The sequence below is a fragment of the Myotis daubentonii genome, chromosome 5, assembly GCF_963259705.1.
Source record: "Myotis daubentonii chromosome 5, mMyoDau2.1, whole genome shotgun sequence".
NCBI lineage: Eukaryota > Metazoa > Chordata > Mammalia > Chiroptera > Vespertilionidae > Myotis > Myotis daubentonii.
Genome location: NC_081844.1, coordinates 91,687,655 through 91,711,623, shown reverse-complemented (window position 1 = coordinate 91,711,623; position 23,969 = coordinate 91,687,655). Strand labels below are relative to the sequence as shown.

General features: G+C 50.3%; 1 protein-coding gene across 5 annotated transcripts; it reads left to right on the top strand.

Moving 5' to 3' along the window:
- The first annotated feature begins 971 nt into the window (after window positions 1-971).
- On the top strand, window positions 972-19,054 carry ATOX1 (antioxidant 1 copper chaperone). Of its 5 annotated transcripts, XR_009453112.1 has the most exons (5): window positions 972-1,086; window positions 5,522-5,597; window positions 8,924-9,093; window positions 9,913-10,096; window positions 11,456-11,576. XR_009453112.1 is itself a non-coding variant. In XM_059698971.1 (4 exons), the coding sequence occupies exons 1-3, from the start codon at window positions 1,081-1,083 to the stop codon at window positions 9,046-9,048; spliced, it is 207 nt and encodes a 68-aa protein (XP_059554954.1). In that variant the 5' UTR covers window positions 972-1,080; the 3' UTR covers window positions 9,049-9,093; window positions 17,310-19,054. The 5 variants fall into 5 exon arrangements, 4 of the variants coding, with proteins under 4 accessions (XP_059554954.1, XP_059554953.1, XP_059554951.1 ...); XM_059698971.1 differs by lacking the exons at window positions 9,913-10,096; window positions 11,456-11,576 and adding an exon at window positions 17,310-19,054; XM_059698970.1 differs by lacking the exons at window positions 9,913-10,096; window positions 11,456-11,576 and adding an exon at window positions 13,695-13,981.
- Window positions 19,055-23,969: the final 4,915 nt, after the last annotated feature.

The window sequence follows — 23,969 nt, the reverse complement described above, 5'->3', positions numbered from 1 at the left end:
ACTTCTGTGCCCCTGCCCCCCACTACCTAGAAGGATTTAAATTAGGGATCTTGCCCATAATAAGATTTATGACCAGAAATAACTTTCTATGACCTATCTATATGTTAGGGCAAACTTCTAATTGCTGAACTTCTGCTCTTTTTTTTTTTTTTTTTTTTCCTGCTCTTCCCATTCTGAGAATGACCTTCCTTGCCTTTGGAAGCCCCAAATACTTGACCTCATCCTTAGCTCAGAATGTCATAGATTCGGCATTTCCCGTATCTCAGAACGCCCATGGACATGGGGTCTCTGACTCTCTCGTGTGTGTGGGGTTCCCATACATAGATACGTTACTACATGGGGTTATTTCTCCCATTAATCTGTCTCATGACAACTTAATTATTAGACCAGCAGAAAGAACCTTGGAAAGTGGAGGGAAGGATCTTCCTCCCCAGGCCAGATGAAGGTGTCCTCACTCGTCCCTTCGCTCAGCAATCACCTCCTGCGCAGTCTCCCCTCTTCCAGAACCACCTGCTCCTCTCGTGCCCCCACCACGCCCACTCAGGTCTGCGTTAGCTTTTCCTCCTCCCATGACACGACTCCGTTCACACTGCAACCCCACGCACGCTTCCTTGGCTCCCTACTCGGCTGTGTCTTTTCCACTTCTGCACTGTGGATGCCTCGCCAGCTGGGGACTCATAATAGTGACCGAGTGAACACATGAGATTGTCCCTTTAGGGAAGGACGGGGCCTGTCCGGGTCCCTAAGGGGCCCTTGCATCCCAGCCCCTAACGCAGCCCTGGAGGAAGCAAGCTTTCTAAGAAAGGCCAGCAGGCGGCGGAGGGCAGCCCGGGTCGCTCGCCGCCTCGCTCAGAAGCGGCGGGTGTCCCGGCCGCGCCCGCCGGAAGGAGGCGGAATGGCCAACCGCGGCCGGGCAGCTCGGGGCCGGGGCGGGGGGCGGGGCCTAACTGCCCGGGGGGCGGGGGCGGGGGCGGGGCCTGGCCTGCGGGGCGGCTCCCCGGCGCGCACGCCGGAAACAGCAGCTCCAGCGTTCGGAACCCCGAGAAGCTTGGCCGCCGCCGCCCACCGCCGCCCTCGGTCATGCCGGTAAGTGGCCGCCCGCCCCGGCCCCGCGCAGCCCGCCGCCCCGGCTGGCGCCTCGGCTGCACAGCTGCTTGGCCAGATGTTGCTCATCCAGGGCTCGGGCGCAGCCGGAGCGAGCGCCCCTCTTCCCAGCCCCCAACCCAGCCCCTGCCTCGGCGCCGCTCCGGGAAATCGAATGTGAAAGGGGTTTTATGTGGAAGTCAGGCTGCAAAGCATCGGAACTGCAAGGCCTCCAGCGATTGCAAGCCCAGTCCTTCCCTGGAGAGACGGGGAAAGAGAGCAGCCCGAGCTCACCCGGGGGGTGGGTGGCGAGCCGGACCTGGTCCCGGGTTGGGTCCCGGTCCCTGCGCCCCCCACCTGGACACGCCTGTCCGGGGAGCTGGCTGGGAAACAGGGGCGGCCAGGGGTGGGGGGGTGGGGGGGAGGTGGGGTGGCCATTGCCTTTCGGACGCGGCAGGTTTTCAAAGGTCCGTTTTTCTTCCCTTCCCCGCCCACTCTGTATAGGGAGACACTGAATGGACCCAGTGCTTTTACCACTTTCTGAACTTGATCCCATGAGCCCCAGAGAGGGTCAGGGACCTGCCCAAAGTCTCCAGTTGCTCAGTGGCAGAGTTGGGAAGGAATGAGCAGGTCTTCGTTGGTCTGTGCAGCTCACTCAGCCTTTCCGCATATTTCAGGTTGCTCCTGGCCTCATTTTGTAGATAAGAAATTAAGATCATGCCTTGGCCGGTGTGTCTCAGTGGGTTGGGCGACTCCCTGGCACCAAAAGATTGCCGGACCCATTACTGATCAGGGCACATGCGGTTGCGGGCTTATCCCTGAGGGGGCTTGCAGGAGGCAGCGGATTGACATATTGCTCTCACATTGATGTTTCCCTCTCTCTCCTTCTCCCTTCCTCTCTCTAAAAGTCAATTTTTAAAACTTTAAAAAAAAAAAGAAATTAAGGCCTCTGGCTCACTTTCCCTCTCGGGAGCACACTCCCTGCCTTTCCCGTCCCTTTCTTCATCCCCCCCTTTCCCCCCAGGCCCCCTACCTTTCTCTCCTAAGCTCCAAGGGCCCTTCTTTTGCTTCTGTAACTTGTTTCAGAAGCCCAGCTGGCTCACTCCTACTACCTCTGTAACTTTCTAAATAAACTTTCTCTTATAATTTGAAAATTTTAAAAAAAGAAATTAAGGCCTTTTGCAAATACAAAAAACAAAACACCAAAGCCCGTAACTGACTCAAGGTCTTGGGAGTCAGATGGAGCCAGCATTAATCCCCTTATCTTCAGACTCCCAGTCTCTTGTGGCCTGGCCATGCGCAGACAGAAGTAGTCACGCAGGCCAGGGAGGAAGCTTCGATCCCAGTTGCATCCTCGGGATCCTGGTTGGGTCACGTGGTGTTCAGCACTTCCCCCCATAGTGCCTAGTTCTCAGCTCTGCCCCCAGCGAGCACTCGGAGGTGTCTCACAGATGCCCTGTATCTTAGCAGCTGAGCTTTGGGGAAGCTGGCAGGTGAGCCAGAGTCCCCCTGGGCCCAGCCACAAACATCTCAGGTGTCATTTCCCTTGGGTCTTGGCAGGTGCCTTGAGACAAATCCTCAGACAACACAAAGTATGGACTAAGAGCCTGACAGGATCAGCCCTCCCAGTTGAGCAAATGTTAGAGAACAGCACTAATCACCCTGGGACCAGGATCATGGAGGCCACCAGGTTTCTCAGGGGCGTGACAGTGAGAGGAAAGCCAGCCGGAGAATCACTATTCTGTGTTCACTTCTGGGGATTTTGACAAACAAAAGACCCTTCAGAGGGATGACCGGAACAGAGGGCACTTGGTTCCATGTCACGAGATGAACAGCTGAAGGAAGGAGGCGGAGGACTGTCACCCAAGAGGTTTCCCAAGCACTTGGGATCTCAGAAACCTTTCTGAAAATCTGTGCTTCCGCTTGCCAGCCAGATGACCTCAGTTAAGCTGCTTTACTTCTCTGTGCCTTGATTTCTTCATCTGTAAAATGGGGATAAAAACTGCTCTCCCAGGCCCTTGATGGTTTGGCTCAGTAGATAGAGCGTCAGCCTGCCGACTGAAGGGTCCCAGGTTCTATTGCAGTCAAAGGCACATGCCCGGGTTGATCCCCAGTGGGGGTTGTGCAGGAGATAGCCGATCAATGATTCTGTCTCATCACTCATGTTTCTATCTCTCTCCCTCTCCTTCCTCTCTGAAATCAATCAAAATATATTTTTAAAAAAACACACACAAAACAAACAAACAAACCTGACCTCTCAGGAGAGTTGTTAGTGTTAACTGGAAAAATGCCACTAACATGGTTGGCACCCACTGACATAGCTAGTCCACAAGAAATGGTAGCTCCTGTGTAGATTTGGGATAAGTAGGGTAGAACTACAGGCAGGCAGATTTCAAACCCCAGTTTAACACAGGGATCACAGTGGTTAAGTTTAGGCTTTGGAGGCTATGTCCGGTGGGTGTAGGCCCTGGTACTCACTAGCTATGTCACACTGAGTGAGTGGCCAAACTTCTGAACTTCAGCTTTCTTATTTGTCAGGAAGGGATAATTATAGTGATTAACTCATGGGATTCTTGTGACGATTAGACGGTGTAATTCACAGAAGGTGTTTGGCACAGAGGAGGCACTCAGGTATTACCAGTGGTAAGCTCCCAGGATTTGGGGTGTTCAAACACTGACTGTCTTGGAGAGTTGAGAAAGAATTCCTTCTGGGAGGGGAGCTGGACAAGGTGACCCCACTCTAGTCCCGCCTTCCCAGTTTCTGAGATTCTGTGAAAGAGTTGTACAACTTATTGGATTTTTTCATCGACTTTAAAGGACCCATTTTCAGGTGACAGATCAGAGGCTTTGAGGGGCTGGAACTGTGCAAAGTCAAGCGTTCGGTGGTGGGCCGGTCTTGGGATTCTCTGTGAAGAATTGCGTATGCTGCCCGTTAAGTAGATTTTCCACCACCCCCAAATTTACTTTTGCACTTCGAGTGGGGGGGAGAACACTGGGATGTCATGTTTGCCACCCAGAAGCCTCCTGCTGGCTTCTGGCCACTGCACTGTGAGGATGAAAGGAGAGCTGTCTGTGGTCTGCAGAAGAAAGCTTCAGCTATCTGGTGATTTAGACCCTTGGGCAGGAGAAACTCATGCTACCTCACAAGCTGTGCCCACTCCCAGAGCTCCTGCTAAGAGTCAGGGCTGGGGGTGAAGGTGGGGGGGGGGGAGGAGTGGTAGGTGGCAGTGCTGATTGCTGGTCCAGAACCAACCGGATGTCCCTGGAGCCAGGAAAGCCTGGGTTCACATCCCAGCCTCAGCACATGCTTGCCACGTGACTGTGGGCAGTTGAACCCCTGGGAACCTCCGTTTCCTCCTGAGTAAAATAAGGTGACCAGCTGCCTTTCCAGGCAAAGATCACAACTTGCTTTATTGCGACACCCGCCATACTGTGCTGGTCTGGAGTCCAACTTGCAATATCTCCGAGCGGTGCCTGTGTTGGGGATGCAGCAGTGAAGTGGACGAAGTCTCTGTCGTCTGAGAGTCCAGTGTGTTGGATACCGTGGAGACTGTGGGTGTCGGGCCTGCATGAAGCAGCCAGGAGCCAGGGTTCCCTCCGTGGTCTGCCCTCCGACTCACTGGGAGCCCGTGCAAATCCACTCCCCAGGCTTTAGGGGCTGCCTCTGAGAATGAGGCATTTGGATGAGAGCAGTGGTCACTGTATATCAGAATCACCAGGGGAGCTTCCTAGCCCTTGTAGACACCCCAGCCTCCACTTGCTGATTAGAACCTATAGTTTTTGCAGGCTCCCTGGTGATTCTAATGCAGGTGATATTCGATGCATAAGTAAGACCACCAGACCAGCATGGCTCTGAGGATGGGTGTCTACCCATGTCAGCGTCGATGGTCCTGAGATAGCCACATAATTCAAGAATCAGGATTTTGAAGGTGAGACTAGAAACCAACACTTTTTAAAATATATATATATATTTTTTATTGATTTCAGAGAGGAAGGGAGAGAGAGAGAGAGAGAGAGAGAAACATCAATGAGAGAGAACCATTGATCAGCTGCCTCCTGCACGCTCCCTACTGGGGATCAAGCCTGCAACCGGAGCACGTGCCCTTGATTGGAATCGAACCCAGGACCCTTCAGTCTGCTGGCCAACGCTCTATCCTCTGAGCCAAACCAGCTCGGGCGGAAACCGACACTTTAAACTAGCTTCCCAGCTGATTGAACTCATTGAGTGCCAGGCACCGCTAAAGGAGTTGTAGGGATTATCGCACTTAGTGCAGCAGCCTGTGAGGTACAGAAATCCTTAGTTACTCCATTTTGAAGAAACAGGCGATGGGTGAGTCTGACGACAGCCAGACCTTGGCCCGTGAATGGGCCTGCATGCTGGTGGGGTATGGGGGTCTCCCTGCAGGTCTTGGCTCATGGTCCCCTTTGTTTATTTCAGAAGCACGAGTTCTTTGTAGACATGACTTGTGAAGGCTGCTCTAACGCAGTCGCTCGGGTCCTCAACAAGCTAGGAGGTGAGTGAGCAGCCCTCGGTTGGGGGTGAGGTGGGGGAGGCCGATAAACTTCAAATGCATGCAGACATGGAGCAGGAGAAGCTGGGGTTGAAGCTGATAGATAATAACAGTACAACTAAGATGTATTGAGTGCTTAGCATGTGCCAGGTACTCTGCTTACTGGCTTTCATTTCATCCTCACCACCATTTAGGGAGCTTCTTTTTTTATTTGGTTAATCCTCACCCAAGGATATTTTTCCATTGATTTTTTTAGAGGGAGTGGAAGGGAGGGGGGAGAGACAAAAAGAGAGAGAAACACATGGATTAGTTGACTCCTGCATGGGATCAAGCCTGCAACCCAGGTACATGCCCTTGACTGGAATCAATGCTCTACCCACTGAGCCAAACCGGCTAGGGCTAGGTAGCTTCTTACACTATCTCTGATATAGCAGGAGGGAACTGAAGTTCAGAGAGGTTGAGTAATTTGCCTGGGATCACACAGCCAGTAGCCAGTACGTGGCAGAGCTGGGATTTGGCCTTGCCATCCAGCTCCAGAGCCCTTGTCTGTACTAGTTAGTATGTTGGTGATCTCCACTGGGATCACTTTGGTTATATGACACATTGGAGTGTCATTTTCATATTCATTTTCTTTGAATCAGTCATGTGTAGAACTCCTAAAGCACCTCTTTTGGACACATTTAGAAAACCTGTATTCTCATTCAGCTCCCTCAACTCTCAGCTGGGGAAACTGAGGCCCAGAGAGGACTGAGGGCTGGCCCTGGGGCTCCATGAAGTAATGACGGAGCTGCGAACAGAATTCTGGTAGTGCCGGGCAGTCAGTCTTCCAAGATTTTCACTTTTAAAACCCTAGGTGATGATAACACCCCATTTCCGAAGGGCTTCCGCGTGGATGTGCTCTGGGCAGCCCTCCCAGCAGGCCCCCTGCGGTGCATTCCACCTGTGGAAGGGGATGTTGACACCAGTGCCCCCAGGGGAAGTGACTTGCCCAGATTCCCACAGTGAGTCACTGGCTGGTTTCTCGTCCAGTAACTAGAATCTTAATTTGAAAGAAACGGTGGAAAGAACCTAGCTGCTGACTTGTCACCCGACCGGCCTCTTCTCCCCCCGGCCCGAGTTTCCCGGCTGTAACGTGGGAATGTCAGCTGTGTGTGCTTTGGCTGTGGGTTCCCTGAGTGAGCGTCTGCTCAGAAGGGCCAGTCTGGACATGAGGACACCTGGCCAGGAACCTGGGCGGCGAGGAACACAATTTGAAATCCACTGTGTTAGATGGCCCCAGGGCCTCTTCCAGCTCTGTTACACCAAAACATTCATTCCAGAGAGCAGGGAGACACTCCTGAACCAAAAGACAAAAGCCCAGAGTGCAGCACGGATACATTCTAGCGCCCACCCGCCCACCCCAGGTCTCATTAGATACAAATTCAGGCACTAAACCTTGTGCCATGTGATTGTTAAGGCCCGTTGACAGAGGCTTGGGGATCTGCTCTTGAATTTGGGCAGGTTTCTCCCCACCTTTCACTACTTTCCCTCATTTGGGCGGCCTCTTGTGATGGGTCCGAAGGCTTTCAAGTTGGTCGGGACCCTGAGGAATCACAGACGAATAGCATACTTGAACTTGGAAAGACCATAGCATAGCAGCTGGCCAACCCAGCTCCTTCAGTACAGAGGGGGAAACTGAGGCCTATACTGGGCAGGACCCAGCAAGTCAGGGGTGAAGCCACACCTAGAACCTGCCAAGGGCCCTCCCTCTGCATTCTGTTGTCTCAACAAGACCCATTCTACATACTCCCCTGTGCCGCCCGGGGGCTTTAAGTTGGCACAGCCCTCGAAGAGGGCAATTTTGCAATAGCAATTAACATCGAGAAGGTGCCCCACGATTTCGATTCTGTGAATGCTTGGGACAGAAATATTTTCACAGGCTGTATAAGTTACATTCAACTACGCTTACTATATCATTGTTGTGGGAAGAGTGGGGAACTGGAAGCAACCTCAGTGTCCTTCAGCGGGGGATTGAGTAGACGTGGGTACGTCCACACTATGGGACACGGTGTAGCTGTTAGAAAAAGAATGAGCCCTAACCGGTTTGGCTCAGTGGGTAGAACGTCGACCTGCGGACTGAAGGGTCCTGGGTTCGATTCCTGTCAAGGGCAGGTACCTTGGTTGCAGGCACATCCCCAGTAGGAGGTGCGCAGGAGGCAGCTGATCGATGCTTCTCTCTCATCGATGTTTCTAACTCTCTATCCCTCTCCCTTCCTCTCTGTAAAAAAAAAAAAATCAATAAAATATATTTTTAAAAAAAAAGAAAAAATGAAATAGGAAGGGGCGGGGACAGGCTAGAAGGGGTCATTGGGGGGTGGGGGAGGGGGACATATGTTGCTTTCAACAATAAAAGGATGAAGTATGTATGTGCTACAAGATATCCTGGCCATTGGAAGTGGAATTCAGCAAGACCTGTTTATATGGTATGATGCCATTTGGGAGAGTCCTTTTTTCCCCTTTGTCTGTCAGAGAGAAAGATGGGACAGTGCCACACTGGTTGCAGTGATCTCTAGAGGTAGAAGAGAGTAGGGGCTTTACACTTCCAAAATTTATTCAGAAATATTTGGCTTTTTTTTTTAATGGTGTGTCTCTATTACTTTGTTGTTGTTAATCCTCACCCAAGGATATTTTTTTCCATTGATTTTCAGAGAGTAGAATTCGGGGCGGGCGGGGGGGGAGGCCAGAGAGAGAAAGAGAAGCAGCACTGTGAGAGAGACACATTGATTGGTTGCCCCCTGCATGCACCTGGACTGGGACGGGGTAATGAACCTGCAACCGAGGTACATGCCCTTGACCGGGAATCGAACCTGCAACTCCTGGGTGCCGGGCCAGTGCTCTAACCACTGAGAAGACCAGCCAGGGCTGTCTCTACTACTTTTGCAGTTAAAAAGACACTTAAAAGAAGCCCTGGGCCCTAACCGGGTTGGCTCAGTGGCTAGAGCGTCGGCCTGCGGACTGAAAGGTCCCAGGTTCAATTTCGGTCAAGGGCATGTACCTTGGTTGTGGGCACATCCCCAGTAGGAGGTGTGCAGGAGGCAGCTGATGGATGTTTCTAACTCTCTATCCCTCTCACTTCCTCCCTGTAAAAAATCAATAAAATATATTTAAAAAATAAGAGTTAACTTTATAACTTTAAAAAAAAGAAGAAGAAGAAGAAGCCCTGGTCTAGAGCAGGGATCAGCAAACTGATGCCTTACAGGGAGTTTCCCGACCCCTGCTCTGGGGGAAAGGGGAAGAGTGGTTGTGAGTAAGATTTTCAGAGCCTGAACTCTTTCTTCCTCTTCCTGCAGGAGTTGAGTTTGAGATCGATCTGCCCAACAAGAAGGTTTGCATCGACTCTGAGCACAACGTGGACACTCTGCTGGAGACGCTGAAGAAAACAGGGAAGACTGTTACCTACATCGACCCCAAATAGCGAGGGCCTGGGTCCCCGGCCCGCAGGATGGACCAGAGTGGGCAGGTGGGTGAGGCCCCAGCACCTCGCCAGGATAGTTCATTATCTAATGCCAATCACGTGTCAGGGAACCCTAGCAGCGCCTGTGAGTAGAGGTTGTCCGCAACCAAGGTACATGCCCTTGACCGGAATCGAACCCGGGACCCTTCAGTCCACAGGCCGACGCTCTATCCCCTGAGCCAAGCCGGTCAGGGCAGCAGTGTGCTTTCTGCTTTGATAAGCTGACTGTCCATCAGGGGTGACACCTGTGCCCTGGGCCTTGTGCTCTGTGCTGACCAGGTAGGTATGTAGACTGAGGCCGAACAGTCGTGTGTCTAAGCTGCATATTCCCACTGATTTGCTGAAATCCGGGAGGCCAGTAAGAGGCACTGTGTCAGTGCTCTTCCCCAGGGAGCCAGGGAGACAGCACTCGTCCATCCAGCATGCCCTCTGTGCCCAGCCACAGCCTCAGAACCCTTCACGGCACAGCCTCCTGGTGTCACGTAGTGTGTGGGCTGCGTGAATGGCAGTGATTGCCACCCCTGTGATTAAGGAAAATGAGGCCTGCAGAGGGGAAGTGGCGTGACTAAAGCCCCATCCAGGCGAGTGGCAGAGGCAGGATGGGCGTCAGGCATCCTGAACCCGAGATCTGTAATGGCTGGTGGCATTGTCCCCAGTGGCCCGTGGAGAGCTCCCCAGGTAGGGTGGCCAGCACAACTGACCGGTGGGCCATGTCCGTCCCCTGAGTACAGCCTCCTTCCTAAAGGTGCCCATTGGAATCTGAGCCAGGGCAGTGTCCTGTGCATAGAGTGAGCTCACATGCTCATGGCTACAACCCACATTCAGGATGCGCACAGGATGAACGGCCGGAATTCCAGCCCCGCCCTCATTGCACACAATGACTTGGACACTTCTGCTTACGTGCCCAGACTCAGCCTTCCCTTCTGTAAAAATGGGGCTACAGCTCTCCTCTGCTTTCCTGCCTGGCAGGGGTTACTGTGGAATCTCTCGAAGAGGCTGGCGGCTCCAGGTGCTGCGGGCCAGTGTTCGTCATTATCCCTGCATCCCTAGGGTTCTGTGTGTGTGTGTGTGTGTGTGGAGGGGGGGGGGGGCAGAGGGATGGATGGAGGGAGGGAAGACAAAAGCTTCCCGAGCTGGTCAAACACATGGGGAGCCCCAGTGCCCACAATGAATTGGAACCTCCTGGCCTGCCAGTTGTAAACCATGCTTGGCTTAATGTTTTTCTCCCAGTATTTTTAAAAATTGAGGTGAAATTCACATAACACGCACTTAACCATTTTCAAGTGTATCATTCATCAGCATTTAGTGTATTCACAATGTTGTACAATCACCACCTTTCCCTAGATTCAGAGTTTTTTCATCACCCCCGGAAAAATTCCCTGTACCCATTAAGCAATCTCTCCCCACTGCCCTCTGCCCACCCCATCTCCTGGCAATCACTAATCTCTCCGCCTCTGGATTCACCTCTTCTGAACATTTCATAGAAAAGGAATCATACAACATGTGACCTTTTGTGTATGGTTTCTTACACTTAGCGCCATGTTTTCAAGATCCCTCCAAGCGTAGCATGGGTCAGTACTGCATTCCTTTCTGTGGCTGGGTAATGCTCATAGTTTTTATTTATTTATTTTGGATTTTTTTTTTAATCGTAGGAAGTGTCACACATCCTCAAGTAGAGTTGTAAAAATGAATCCCCATGTACCCATCACCCAGATCCAACCATTGTCTAGTCACTGCCACCATTATTTCATCTATGGCCTCTCCCCCCGCCCATACTGTCCCACAGAACATTCCAGACATAATGCTTTTACCTGCACATAGGTCAGTAACCGTGTGTAGTACTGGAAGGCTCCCCAGATTCGGGTCACGGCACTGGGCGAGAATCGCCAGTCAAGCGCTTTAACCTGCACACCCAGGCAGCATCCCGTCTGTCTGAGTCTGCTTACGAGTCTGCTTAGGGGCCCCCAGGGGCTGATTTCAGGTTTGGGAACAAGAGCTAGAATGGTTGTTGGTTAGGAAGCCACCTTGATCATCTCTTGGCAGGTTCGCTTGCCCGATTCTGTTCGTTGCCTTCCCAGTGTACGTTGAAGCAGGACAGGGAGTGCTCTCCCAGCCGCCCCCAGAGGTCCCCAGAAGAGGCCTGGGCTGTGATTGGCTTAGCAAGGTTACCGGGCTCCAGTCAAGCTGGAAACCACAGATTGGGAGCAGTGAGCAGGGCCAGACACCGAGCTTTTGGGTCTTGTCCAGCACCTGGTTTCCCACCTCCCCTCCCACAACCGCCTCTTAGGGAACCTTTACTGCTTCTGCAATGCGTCCACGTGCACAGCAGATGGCGCCCTTGTCCCACCTAACGTCTCATCTCTTCCAGGACCCTGATCCTCTCCTGCCTTCCAGACCGATCTGGAGCCTGGCACCCCTGCCCAACGTTGGGAGTTCCTGCGGAGACCCTCCCTAGCTTCCCTGCAATAAAGTCAAACTGCTTTTGTTGATGTTGTCTCGTATGTAGTCCTGATGTCACCGGCTTACGCGCTGTGCTGTGCTGCTCACACGTTGCTATGAAGGAGGTAACTGCAGTGTTTACTTGGGTTGGAGCTCTGAGAGCTCCTAACTGGGAGTAAGAAACCCAGTGGATCTGGATGCTTTGCTGTGTGATATTTTACAAGTCACTCACCCTCTCTGACCCTCGCTTTTCCTCATCTGTAAAGTGAAGGTGTTGGGTCAGATTGGTGATCTTATTTCTTTTCACTACTTCCTTGGACTCTGTATTTTGAAAATCTTTTGTCCTATCAATGAATGTCACATCTTAAGAGAGAAAAAGTGGGAAGAGGCAGTGAAGACAGACTGCCTGGGACAGAGTCCAAGCACATGTGCTCCTCAGCCGGGCCACTCGTCCCCTCAGTGTCCACAGGATAAAATGTGATAATAGCATCTCCTGCAGATGGTGGTTGGAGATGAGATGAAGCGACACATGTAGCCCGCCCGTTAGAAATCACTCAGTAGCCATTCTCTACTCACGTGTGTGCTTTCCATTAATCTGTAGAAACGTTAGTTACAATTTCAGTCAGCCTAAGAATTAGGATTTCAATCAATGTAAAAATCAGTGCCTCGCCGCATAGAGTTGGTTCACCTAGATCAAAACAGGGATGTTTTAGTTTGGGTAACTTTATTTTTTGAAATATTTCTTTAAACCAGCAGTTCTCAAACTTTTTTTTATCCTAAAGCCCATTTATCCTCTTAAAAATTATTATCTCAGAGGGCTTTTGGTTATATATGAGCCATGTTATATTAGAAATTAAAACAGGAATTTTTGAAACACAAGAGAACAAGAGCATACATCCCATCAGCCATTGGGACAAGATGAGGTCACTGCACAGCACTTAGATTCTGGTAATTTCACTGTATGATTGTAGGAGAGAAAAAGGTATGTTGTGAAAATGGTTTTTACCTCCTGGACCTTCTGAAAGGTCTTGGGGACCACACGTTGAGAATCACTGTTTTAACCATTAACCCTTCATTGGGCAGAGACTGGGGGCCCTGGGGTAAGACCTGGCCCTGTGCTTGGCCAACGTGTGACCTTGGACCAGTCACCTAATCTCTCCAGGAGGCAGTTTCCTCATCTGCACAATACACAGCACCTGCACCTCAGGGACCCTGGCAGCCAGAAACAAGGCTTGGTTTTGACGCTAAAATGTATGCCGACATCACTTTGGTTCCATTGTGAAATTCAGTCCCAGCCATTTCTGGCTGTGTGGTCCCTCAGGGGCACAGGGCCTTTCCCAGCCTTCCTGGTATCTGGGTTTCTGGGCCACGAGATGGCAGTGTCCTTTGGATTTGCACATCCTGGGAGAAGTCTGTGTCTGCAGGCTCTGGGAACAGGAACTTGGGGAGGTTTTTCCATTTTCACAGCTTCCCCCGGAGACCTGGTTCAGGCTGGCTGGCCCGTTGGGAACGCCTGAGGGTTGAGACACCGGTGCCTCTTGGGGCGAGTGGTCTTGGGAGGAGCTCCTCTCCTCTGGCTCTTTGAATCCAAGTTTCCAGCTGAGGCCCCAGAGGAGCTAGAGACGCTCCCACGCCTGCCAGCAGCCCAGCTGGCTGTCCACCGAGCAAATGCGATCACACAGCAGGACGAGCGCTTCGGCAGGGGCAGGGGCAAGGGTGGGAGTGGGGCAGATGTGTGCTTCCCCCAGCCTGACCTGGCCCACCTTCCCGCGCCTCCTGTGTCTCCCAGGTGTCTGCCTCTCGTTCATGCTGCCCCACTGTGTGTGGAATGGTTCCCTCTACCCTCCCCGCCTCGGCCTCAGCCTTGTCTCCATGTGCAGATTCCTTTCCCTCCCTTGCATTCCACGGCCTCCGTGAAACGCTCCACAACTGGAAGTAATTTATTTCTCCTCTTGGCCCTCCCAGAGCTTGTCCCACCAGCTTGTGTTGTGGCAAAGCTCTGGTCCACGTGTCTTTCCCCGTCTTCAAGGATCAGGGCAGGCGCCTAGTCCCTCGGCGCACAGAACAGCCACTGAGGGGTATTGGATGGCCGTGCAATAACTGCCTTTGGGGGACATTTGTCCCTCAAGCCCTCGCATTAATCTCATCCCATCCTGTCTGGTCCCCAGGAGACAGTGGACCAGCCCAGCGACATCAAGCCTCGCTCCGACGTCAGCACATCTGTATTCAGTCTGTTTCCACCGCTTAATAATGACGCCACCTTGGAAAAGTCACCGATTCCTTTGTGCAACTCAGTTTCCTCATCGGTAAAATGGGGATCATAACAATAGCTAGCCCAGGCGACTACTTCAACTTAAGAGCCATCGCGTGCCTCATGCTTGATGATGGCATCCCACACATCAAATTTGAAAACCGAAACATCCAAATCTGGATCTGTTCAACCCTGGCAAACTGAGCCTTGGGCACTGCGCCATGAGGGGGGTGGGGGGGGGAGAGGGGGGCAGGGGGTGAGTGGTTGTTGTTCGGGACGTGGCCCTCTGGTGGCATTCTCCTTTAATTGGTGCCAGTCTCTTAAAAACCCCAGGTCTGTAATTTCTAGGGAGTGTCCCTTGGAGCCGCTTTTAGAATGCTTTGGGGGCTGTGGCCACATAGTTTAAGTGGACAAGTTTCTGACCTGCTTCCTGAGAGGGGAAGGTCTGCAAGTCTCATGACCGCCCACAGCAGCCTTGAAATAAAACATCAAAGCCTCTGGGAGTAGGAACATTATCGCCCTGGGTCTCCTTATCATGGGCTCCCAGCACCCTAATCCTTTAGCACTGTGGAGCCCAGCTGGAGGCAGGCTCTGCAGGCCGAGGGTCAGTCCAGCCCGCTGTGCACCAGCTGTGTGAGCTCGGGCACATCGCTTAAAGCCTAGGGTCTTGTTTGCTTGACTGTAAAATAGGAACAATAGCAACTAGACCTTCTTATTAGACTCAAGTGAGAGAATGTGTGCACACAGCGGGTGCCCAGCTGGGCTGCTGTCGTTATCACTGCAGGCTCTTAGGGACGGAGAAGACCTAGCTGGTCATCCAGCCCAGTGTGCACACCCCTCCCTCCGCCAGGTGGCCCTCAGTCTTGACCTGCATGCCACTCCTGAGAGAGTGCCAGGAGCGGCTTGCTGTACCCTGGGCAGCCCTGTGAGGGAAAATTCTGGCATTGAACTCACCCCTGTCTCCCAGGTACTTCTCACGACGGGGCTGGGGTTGTCGTGACACACGGGGCTTCCATCTGGCCCAGTGACGGCGAACCTTTTGAGCTCTGCGTGTCAGCGTTTTGAAAAACCCTAACTTAACTCTGGCGCCGTGTCACATATAGAAATTTTTTGATCTTTGCAACCATAGGAAAACAAAGATTTATATTTTTGATATTTATTTTATATATTTAAATGCCATTTAACAAAGAAAAATCAACCAAAAAAATGAGTTTGCGTGTCACCTCTGCCACGTGTGTCCTAGGTCCGCTATCACTGGTCTAGCCCTTCCCCATGGTGGTTCCTCGGAGGCCAAACAGCCTTCCCTTTCTCCTCCCACCTCCCTCTCCGCTCTACGCCACAGGGAATCCCCAAATACCCTCCTCAGCCCTCCCTCAGAGGCCGAGCCGGAGCTACCAGCCACCCCATCACTGGCCTCTTTGTCGAGGCCCTTTAGATAGTGGGAGCCGAGGAAACTGGGCAAAGGGCAAGCAGCCTGGGCGCCCACTGACCAGCTCACACGGTTTCTGACTCAGCATGGAAAAGCCGGACTAGTCCAGGGCACAAGGTCACCGACAGAGGAGCCTGGGCAGGTCGCTCAGCCTCTGCCCCCCGACGGCACCTGCTTCCCAGGCGCAGAGCACCAGCACGGGCTGCACCCAGGCAGGGCCGGCGCTCCATGTCACAGTTTGAGAAGGTGTCTCCGAACCCTGCCACTTGGCGAAAGGACCCTCAGCAAGGCCGCACCCCACATCAGACCAGGCCCTGCTCTGCTGTCCCTGCCCCTCCCAGGGCCCAAGTTGGAAACAGCCCTCACTGAGGCCAGCGCTTGTGGGTGTCTGACTCCTGGGTGTTTTTTGTTTTGGTTTGGGTTTTTGTGTGTGTGTGTGTGTGTGTTTTTTTTTTTTTTTTTTGGTCTAAACAGAAGCTGTGATTCTCTCTAGGTTCCTAGTAATTAGAGAGGCCAGAGAAGCCAGGGAGGGGGTAGGAAGGGCTGGAGGAGCAACCTGGAATCGCCAAGATCTCCAAACTCCCCTTCCTGGCCGGAGACCCCCTCAGGCCCTCCCACCCTCACCTCTTCCTCAGACCAGATACCTCTAGAGATGGCAGGTGCTAGAGGAAGTCTAGGAAGTGAGAGCTGGACAGGTCTCTCAAAAGAAAAAGACCTCTACCTCATTTGTTGGTGCTATTAGTAATGGGAGTAGCTAACTTCTGATGATACAGGAGAATTATAAACAATTTTAGAACCTTATTTCTAAACCACCCCTCCCCCATTCTCCACATAAGAAAGGAAATCCTTTTACTCTTTGGTGGATGTCCTTCCAGGTCCTCCTTAGGCTTGTGCAGTATGTATAGGTAAACATAAAAGGCAATGCAGCTTAGCGTTTCAAAGTTCAGGCTCTGGCGCCAGACTGGGTGGCTTCAGCTCCTCGCTCCAGATCTTACTGGTGAGGCATTTAAACCATCTACGCTGCTGTTTCCCCACCAGTAAGTTGGAGATCATTGCATTTCTATCTTGGAGTGGTTCTGAGAGTTAAACCAGATAATGCGCATAAATCATTGGGCCCAGTGCCTGGCACGTAGAAGTCTCAATAAGCATTAGCTATTCTATTAGTATTGATATTTGTAACTGGCTTCTTTCACTAAATAGTTCATGGACTCACTTTCATCTCAGACGCGTGTGTTATCTGGACCTGCTGCTGCACTACAGTGGCTCAGTTGATGGGGCAAAGACACCATGTGGCCCAAAGCCTAAAATGTTTACCATCCTGACCTCTACAGGAAAATTTTGTTGATCTGTGGTCTACGTTAGTGATTTCAAACTATCTTCTGTGGAAACCATACAGGTATCTCAGGGAAAAGAGAGGAGCAGATGATGGAATCCAGGCTCCCGGCACCTTCCTACCAAGATTGATCCTCTTATTGATTCAAATTAACTAATTGTTCCACCAAACACTTCAGGAAGAAATTATGCCAATTCTGTACAATCTCTCTCAGAGAACAGAAGCAGAGGGAATACTTCCCAACTCATACTATGAGGCCAGCATGATCCCCAAATCAAAACCAGGCAGACATTACAAGAAAACTACACCCAATGTCTCTTATGAGCATACACGCAAAAGCCTCAACCAAAGTAGCAAATCAAATCCAACAATCTTTAAAAAGAATTATATACCACAACCAAGTAGGATTCAGTCTAGGTATGCAAAGCTGGTTCACCCTTTGAAAATAAATTAATGAAATCCATCACATAAGCTAAACCAGAAGAATCACACGATCATGATTAAAACTCTTGGTAAACTAGGAAGAGAGGGCAACATCCTCACTTGATAGAGAATATTTTCAGAAAAAAACTAAAAGTAACATCATACTTAATGGTGAGAAACGCGAAGCTTTCCCACCCACCCACTAAGATCAGGTATAAGACAAGGATGGCCTCTCTCACCACTGCTTTCCAACATCGTACTGGAAGTCCTTGCTAATATAAGGCAAGAAAATAAAATAAAAGGTATACAGATTAGGAAGGAAGAACTAAAACTCTCTTTGTTTGCAGATGAAATGATTGTCTCTGTAGAAAATCCGAAAGAATCAGGGTCTGGAGACCTTCCATTGATGAACACATCCATGTACCAGAAGGTGTGCACCCCGACTCTATGGGGACAGAAGCCTCTGTGCTTGGGATCTGCCCAGACCCCACCTGTGGGCCTCTTCATCGGGCTGTTCAAGTGTGTCCTTTATCATTTCCTTTAATAAACTGGGAAACATAAGTAATGAGTTCTAGCAAATGATCAAATACAAAGGGGAGACGGTCATGGGAACCTTGTAGTCAAGTCAGAGAGAAGTTGTGGGCAACCTGGGGGCCTTCTACTTGCGAGTGGCATCTGAGTAGGGGGAGTCTTGTGGAACCGAGCCCTGAACCTGTGGGGTCTGAGTCTATCTCCAGGTAAATGGTGTCGGGAGTTCAGTTAAAGTGTAGGACGCCTGGCCAGCACTGCAGGTTTCCTTGGTGTGGGCAACCCCCCCCCATCTGGTGAGCAGGAGGGTCAGAAGTGTTCTGTATGGAAGTAAAGGGGAAAGACACAGGTGGGAAACTGCAGGCTCTCCTGATACAACCATCTATGCAAAATGGGAAGATTTGTCAAAGCCAGCAGGTAGATACAACGGTATTAACTCTATTATCCTCACTTTGTATGCTTGAAATATTTCATAAATAAGAAAAACAGACTTGCTATATAAACATGGGAAATATTGCCAATAGTTCAAAAGAGCACACGATGAAAAATAAATATCCCATTCATTTCAGGTCCCTGGTCCTTCTCCACACAGACACTGATTATTACCCGTTTCATACGTATCCGGATGAGTCTGCAAACGTGAATTTTAATGCTAAAAGAGCCACTCTACTGAGAAGAATCATGAACCATCCCCACCCATATGGCCTGCACACCCAGGCCTTCCTCTGAAGAGTCCACCTCGTGACCCTGTATTTAGGACGTTCACTGGAAACCACTCGGTGTCCTCTGTCATTGGACCTGAACCCACCGTGTGTGTCTTTTCCAGTGGGCAATTATGTGGGCTCTCTTGCTTAACCAGGGCCAGCTTCCCCAGAGCAAGACTGCTTGTCTCTCTGACACGTCCTCCCCCGGCTCCCCAGAATGAATTTTCACCAGCCAAACAACCTGTATTTTAAGTCAGACCATTGCAAACATATCTTCAAATCTTGGTGCAAATCAGTCTGCCATTTTCTTATGATGGGGTGCACAAGTAGACAGAAAGCCACGAACTTCACTTTGTTACATGGATGAAACCCCACTGTCCCCTGCTCTGACCTTTAGGAAAAATGAAAGAGAGAAACTTTCAAAGTGAGAGCACGCTTAGCACACGACTCTGTACCCTGCCTTTTCCTTCTTGCTGATCACTGTGTGTTGAGATGGTTTTGTGCCACACAGATTTGCCCTTGCAGTTATAGTATCCATACTGGTTCAATTCTGTGTGTGAATATACGGGGAGCTAAAATGAATAGTAATTTTATTCTTTCTAAAATAAAGTCTTCAAAAACAGAAAAAGAAATAAAAACGAATAGCTCTGGCCTCCGTGGCTTAGTTGGTTGAGCATCACCCCATGCACCCAGAGGTTGCCAGTTAGATTCCCAGTCGGGGCACATGCCTGGGTTGCTGGGCTCGATTCCCAGTAGCGGGGGAGGGTGCAGGAGGCAACTGATCGATGCTTCTTATCTATGTTTCTCTCTATCTCCCTCTCTAAAGTCAATAAAAACATTTTTGTTAAAAAGTCTTCGTTTCTGTTAAGTACAGTGTGAACAACCCATCCCTTTGCCTGGGGTTTTCTCAGTCTTCTCACTTAAGGTCCTGTGTGCTGGAAAGCCCTCAGCTCTGGGCGAACTGGGATGTTTGTCGCCATGTTTAAGGTCTATATACACATTAACCAAGTTTGAATAGGAGGTGGCACATGATCCTCATCTCTGCCCTAAAATATTTTTTAACCAGCTATTACCCACATAAAGTAAGGATTTACCTAGGACTTTCGTTGTTATTGTTGGAAATGGCCTCATGCTTTTAGGAGGCTGCATAATATTCCATTGTATGACTTCACCATAATTGTATTAAACTTGTTCCCCACCGATGGACATTTCGCTTCTTTCCAGTGTTTTGCTGGAATAAATAACTCTACCAGAAATGTCCTTATTTATTCTATAAACTGGCAAATCATGCAGAATCATTTGTTTAGAAAATAAGGTTTTCCTGCTAAAAACAAAACTCAGAAGGCCACGGGATTAAAGACCCTTTCATCTGGGGCCTTCTGTGAGTCTCTTTCTCTTCAGGTGACTGACTGGGCTGAGGATGAGTTTAAAATGGATTGGCAGCCAATGCCTGGGAAGGAAGCCAGGCCCGGGGCGGGCTTCCTGGGGTGCAGGAGGGAGAAAAACAGCCCGTGCTGTGGCTCCCAGCATGGAGGGGGTGTTTATCAAGGCGGTGGGAGATGAGTTGGCCAGACTTTGAGGGGTCCAGTGTTGGCTGGGAGCAGGGCCGAGAGACTGGACCTATTCAGCTATGTTCTAAAAGAAGCAGGGAGAGGAAGGAAAAACAAGCCCAGGCACACACTGGGTGGCTGCCGGCTGGCCAGGGCTCTTGGTACAACAAGCCCAGTGCCAGGCTGTGGGGCCCAGCCAGCTCGCCCCCCAGAGAACCCACCCCAGACTGGGCAGGTTTAGGTCAGTTCCACAATTGCTTCTTGGGCTGTTAGGAATGGATTTTTACAGAGGATGGGATAATTCAGTACTTTTCCAGAGAGATGGGCGACCTGGGCCAGAAGGGTGATTTTCTACCGTGTTCTATACGTGATGCTTGTGTATTCATGCATCTGCATCCATCAAAGGGATTGCAGCGTCACTTGCCACACTATTCTATGCAGAATGCTGCTAGTGAAACTCAAGGCCCCAAAGACAAAAAAGTTTGGGAAATGCCAGGTCATCAAAATTAAATGTAATGCTTCACTGTGGGAATTCTCAGACCCTTCAACATGCTAATACTGTACCTCATGAATTTTCAAAAAGGAGATCTATATGTGCCCTGGCTGGGTAGCTCAGTTGGTTAGAGTGTCGTCCCAGTACCCCAAGGTTGGGGGTTCGATCCTTAGTCAGGGCACATAAAAGAACCAACCAATGAATGCATAAATGGATGGAGCAACAAATTGATGTTTCTCTCTCTCTCTAAAATCAATCAATAAAATAAATAAGTAAGTAAAGAGTCTTAAAATAAAAGGGGATCTATGCGGAAAGAGCCAGGTCTGTTGTTGGTGGAGGAGGGAACATCTTGTACTAGAGGCTCTATGTGCAAGCCTTTCCCATCCTTCAGTCATTGGGTGAGGCTGGCACCTTGTCTCTAGGGTCCCTTCTCCTGGAAGAACCAGAAAATGAGATGCTAAAGAGTCAGAGAGAACCTGAGTCTCAATTAACTCCGCCACTAATTTGCTGATGGATGTTAGAAAGTCCTTTCCCCTCTCTGAGCCTCACATTCTGCCTCTAGAGCAGCAGTTCTCAACCTGTGGGTGCGACCCCTTTGGAGGTCAAACGACCCTTTCACAGGGGTTGCCTAAGACCATCCTGCATATCAGATATTTACATGACGATTCATAACAGTAGCAACATTACAGTTATGAAGTAGCAACGAAAATAATTTTATGGTTGGGTCACAACATGAGGAACTGTACTTAAAGGGCCAGAAGGTTGAGAACCACTGGTCTAGAGCATGAGGTGTTCAGACTATTTCAGTTATTTCCTAACTTTTTGATAGGAGGAGGCCTTCTGTCAGTCTTAAGCACCATCCCCTATAAAACAGATAAAAGTGGACTTTAACCAACGTGCTTTTAAGGTAATATTACATTATTCTAACATGGAAGTGTTTGCCATAAAAGTCAGGACGGAGGCACTTTCAGGAGCAAGGGGGCAGTTGTGATTGGGGCAGGGCACAGGCAGGGCGTCCAGGTGGCTGTACAACTCTGTCCTGACCAGAGGGGAAGTTACAAGAGGCGTTTTCCTTAGAATCATTCAGTAAACTATAAAAATATTGTATTGCTAATGCATTATAGAGTCCATCACTGAGACCCCCGAATGTGTCAATTAAGTTTAGCTGCAAAAGGCAGAAACTCCAAAGTAAGAGCTGCTTAGAGAAGATAGAAGTGTATGTTTCTTTCGTGTGAAGGATGTGTCGGGTGAGCAGTCCAGAGCACCCAATGAAAGTGAGAACCCAATGACCATCAAGGACGCCAGGCCCCTTCTCTCCTTTGTCCACCACCTTCAACATGAGACTGCCAAGGCCAAGGCCAAGATGCAGCCTGAGCGCCACCGTCGCGTCCACCCGGGAACCAGCAAGAAGAGGGATGAGAAGGGCAGAGCCTTTCCCGTTAAGGCCCCCAGAAGCAGCACTCACAGCCTTTACTCACATCCCATTGGCCAAAACTTAATTACACAGCCTGGCTGCAAGTGAGGCTGGGAAATGTAGTCTTTGACTTGGGTGGCCATGGACTCACCCAACTGCAGTATTCCCAAGGAAGGAAAAAGCGAAGGGTAGATTTGATGACAACCAGCAGACTCTGCCACAACACATTAATGGATCTGGGTTTCTGATGTGCTGAAATTTAATGGGTGACCCATGTCAGTGTCGTTGCTGCTTTTCAGTCACAGTTTGAAATACAGCTTGAGGTAGCCCAGCTGGTGTGGCTCAGTGGGTGAGCATTGACCTATGAACTGGGAGGTCACGATTTGATCCAGGTTAGGGCACATGCCAGGGTTGTCAGCTTGATCCCCATTAGGGGGTGTGAAGGAGGCAGCTGATCAATGATTCTCATCGTTGATGTTTCTATCTCTTTCTCCCTCTCCCTTCCTCTCTGAAATCAATATAAAAACCCATTAAAAAATTAATACAGCTTGAGGCATGCAAACCAAGAGGAATACTATAGTCTGAGGGACTGCAGAAGCACTCGCAGAATGTGGCTTACCCATCCCTGAACGGGAAACTCCCACAGAGCTTTCCAGCGTTGACATTCTAGAACGCCATGAGGGCCCTGCGCCTTCCGCGAGCTCGCAGAGGGCTTTCTCCCTGTCTCCCTGGGGACGGGCAGGGGACTTCAGTTACCTTTGGGACAGAACTGTGCTCATTGTTTCCTCTGAGTCAGCACAGCCCCAGCCAAATATCTTGAAAAGCTCTCTGTCACTCAGCAGCCTCCCCTCTCGGGCTGGGAGTTCCCCAGAGGAGGTGTAGTTTACTGAGGCATTGAAAACCAGGCTTTTAAAGCAGTGGCTGCTTCTCAGCAGGGAGTGGCTCAGACTTCTCCAGATCCTCCCAGATCTTTATGGCAGAAGGGCCCACCTTTGATTCAATCCTTTCATTTTGCAAAGGGGGAAGTATGGATCCTGAGAGGCTGAGAGATTTAATTAAGTCATCAGCAACTTAGAGCATGGCTGGGCCACATGCTCACTTGTCCTGATACATTCCATTGCCCCTAACGATAATACCTGAACTTAATGTACACTTTCTATGTGGCAGGCTCTGGGCTAAGCTAACATCACATGCATGATCTCATGTCACCCTCACAATAAACCTGAGAAGTAGTTACATTTTCCACCCTTTTTTGGTCATTTTGCAGATGAGGAAACTGCAGCCTAGACTTGGCCAAGGCCACATTGTCTCTCGGTGTGGATCAGAGCCCAGGCAGAGCAATGGCAGAGGCTGCCCTTGAACCTCTATGCTAGGAACTACTGCACCCCCTGGCTTGGTCTGAGGACGGCAGATCCTACTGTCACCGGAAAGGAGACGGGGCCTGGAGCGGGTCTGCCTCAGGCCTCGGGGCTGCCGGCAATGTGTGAGTTCTTCACTTCGTTCAGGAAAGATCTCACAACGCGAAACCAGGTGATTTTGAGAATATGTTTATTTATTTGTTTTAATTTTATTTTCTTGTTTAAAGTATTACAAATAGTAGTACATATGTCTCCTTTTTTCCCCATTGATCTCCCCCTGGCCTCCCCTACCCACCCCCCCACTCACACACACATGCCCTTACCCCACCCCCACCCCCCAGTGTCCTGTATCCATTGGTTATGCTTATATGCATGCATATAAGTCCTTTGATTGATCTCTTACCCCCCCCCCCCCCACAACCCTCCCCAGCCTTCCCTCTGTATTTATTAAAGCGGGACAGTGAAACAAAGGAAGGGCCTGGGAAGAAGCAGCAGGAGGTAATCCTGGGCGAGGCTCTGTCTGGCTCCCCAGAAATGTTCTAGGGAAGAAGTGGGCTGCTGTCAGCTCACTGAAAAGTCAGAGAAAGGGGGGCCTTGGAGGCAGGTGCAGGGCTGCAGCCCAGGACGAACTGCCGCTGCCATGCACCTGGGTCACTGCGAAGTGCAGCAACTTAATTATCTCCAATCAAAATAAGCAACAAACCAGTATGATCTCATTTCTGTTAACCTTTGAAGTTTACAGCAGTTGAAGTATTTTTGGCTTCTATGTATGAAGGTTAAAAAAGTATTTTTCATAAAATACAAGAGCAACCAATTTCACCACAGAGACGATGAGAAAAATCCATTGTCTCTTCCTTGGTATTCCATTCCCTGGGAGTCTACTCCGTACCACAAGAGACTCCAATTCCACCACGTCCTTTCGCAAACTGGGACCCTTCTTGTGACTTATCCGTGACAATT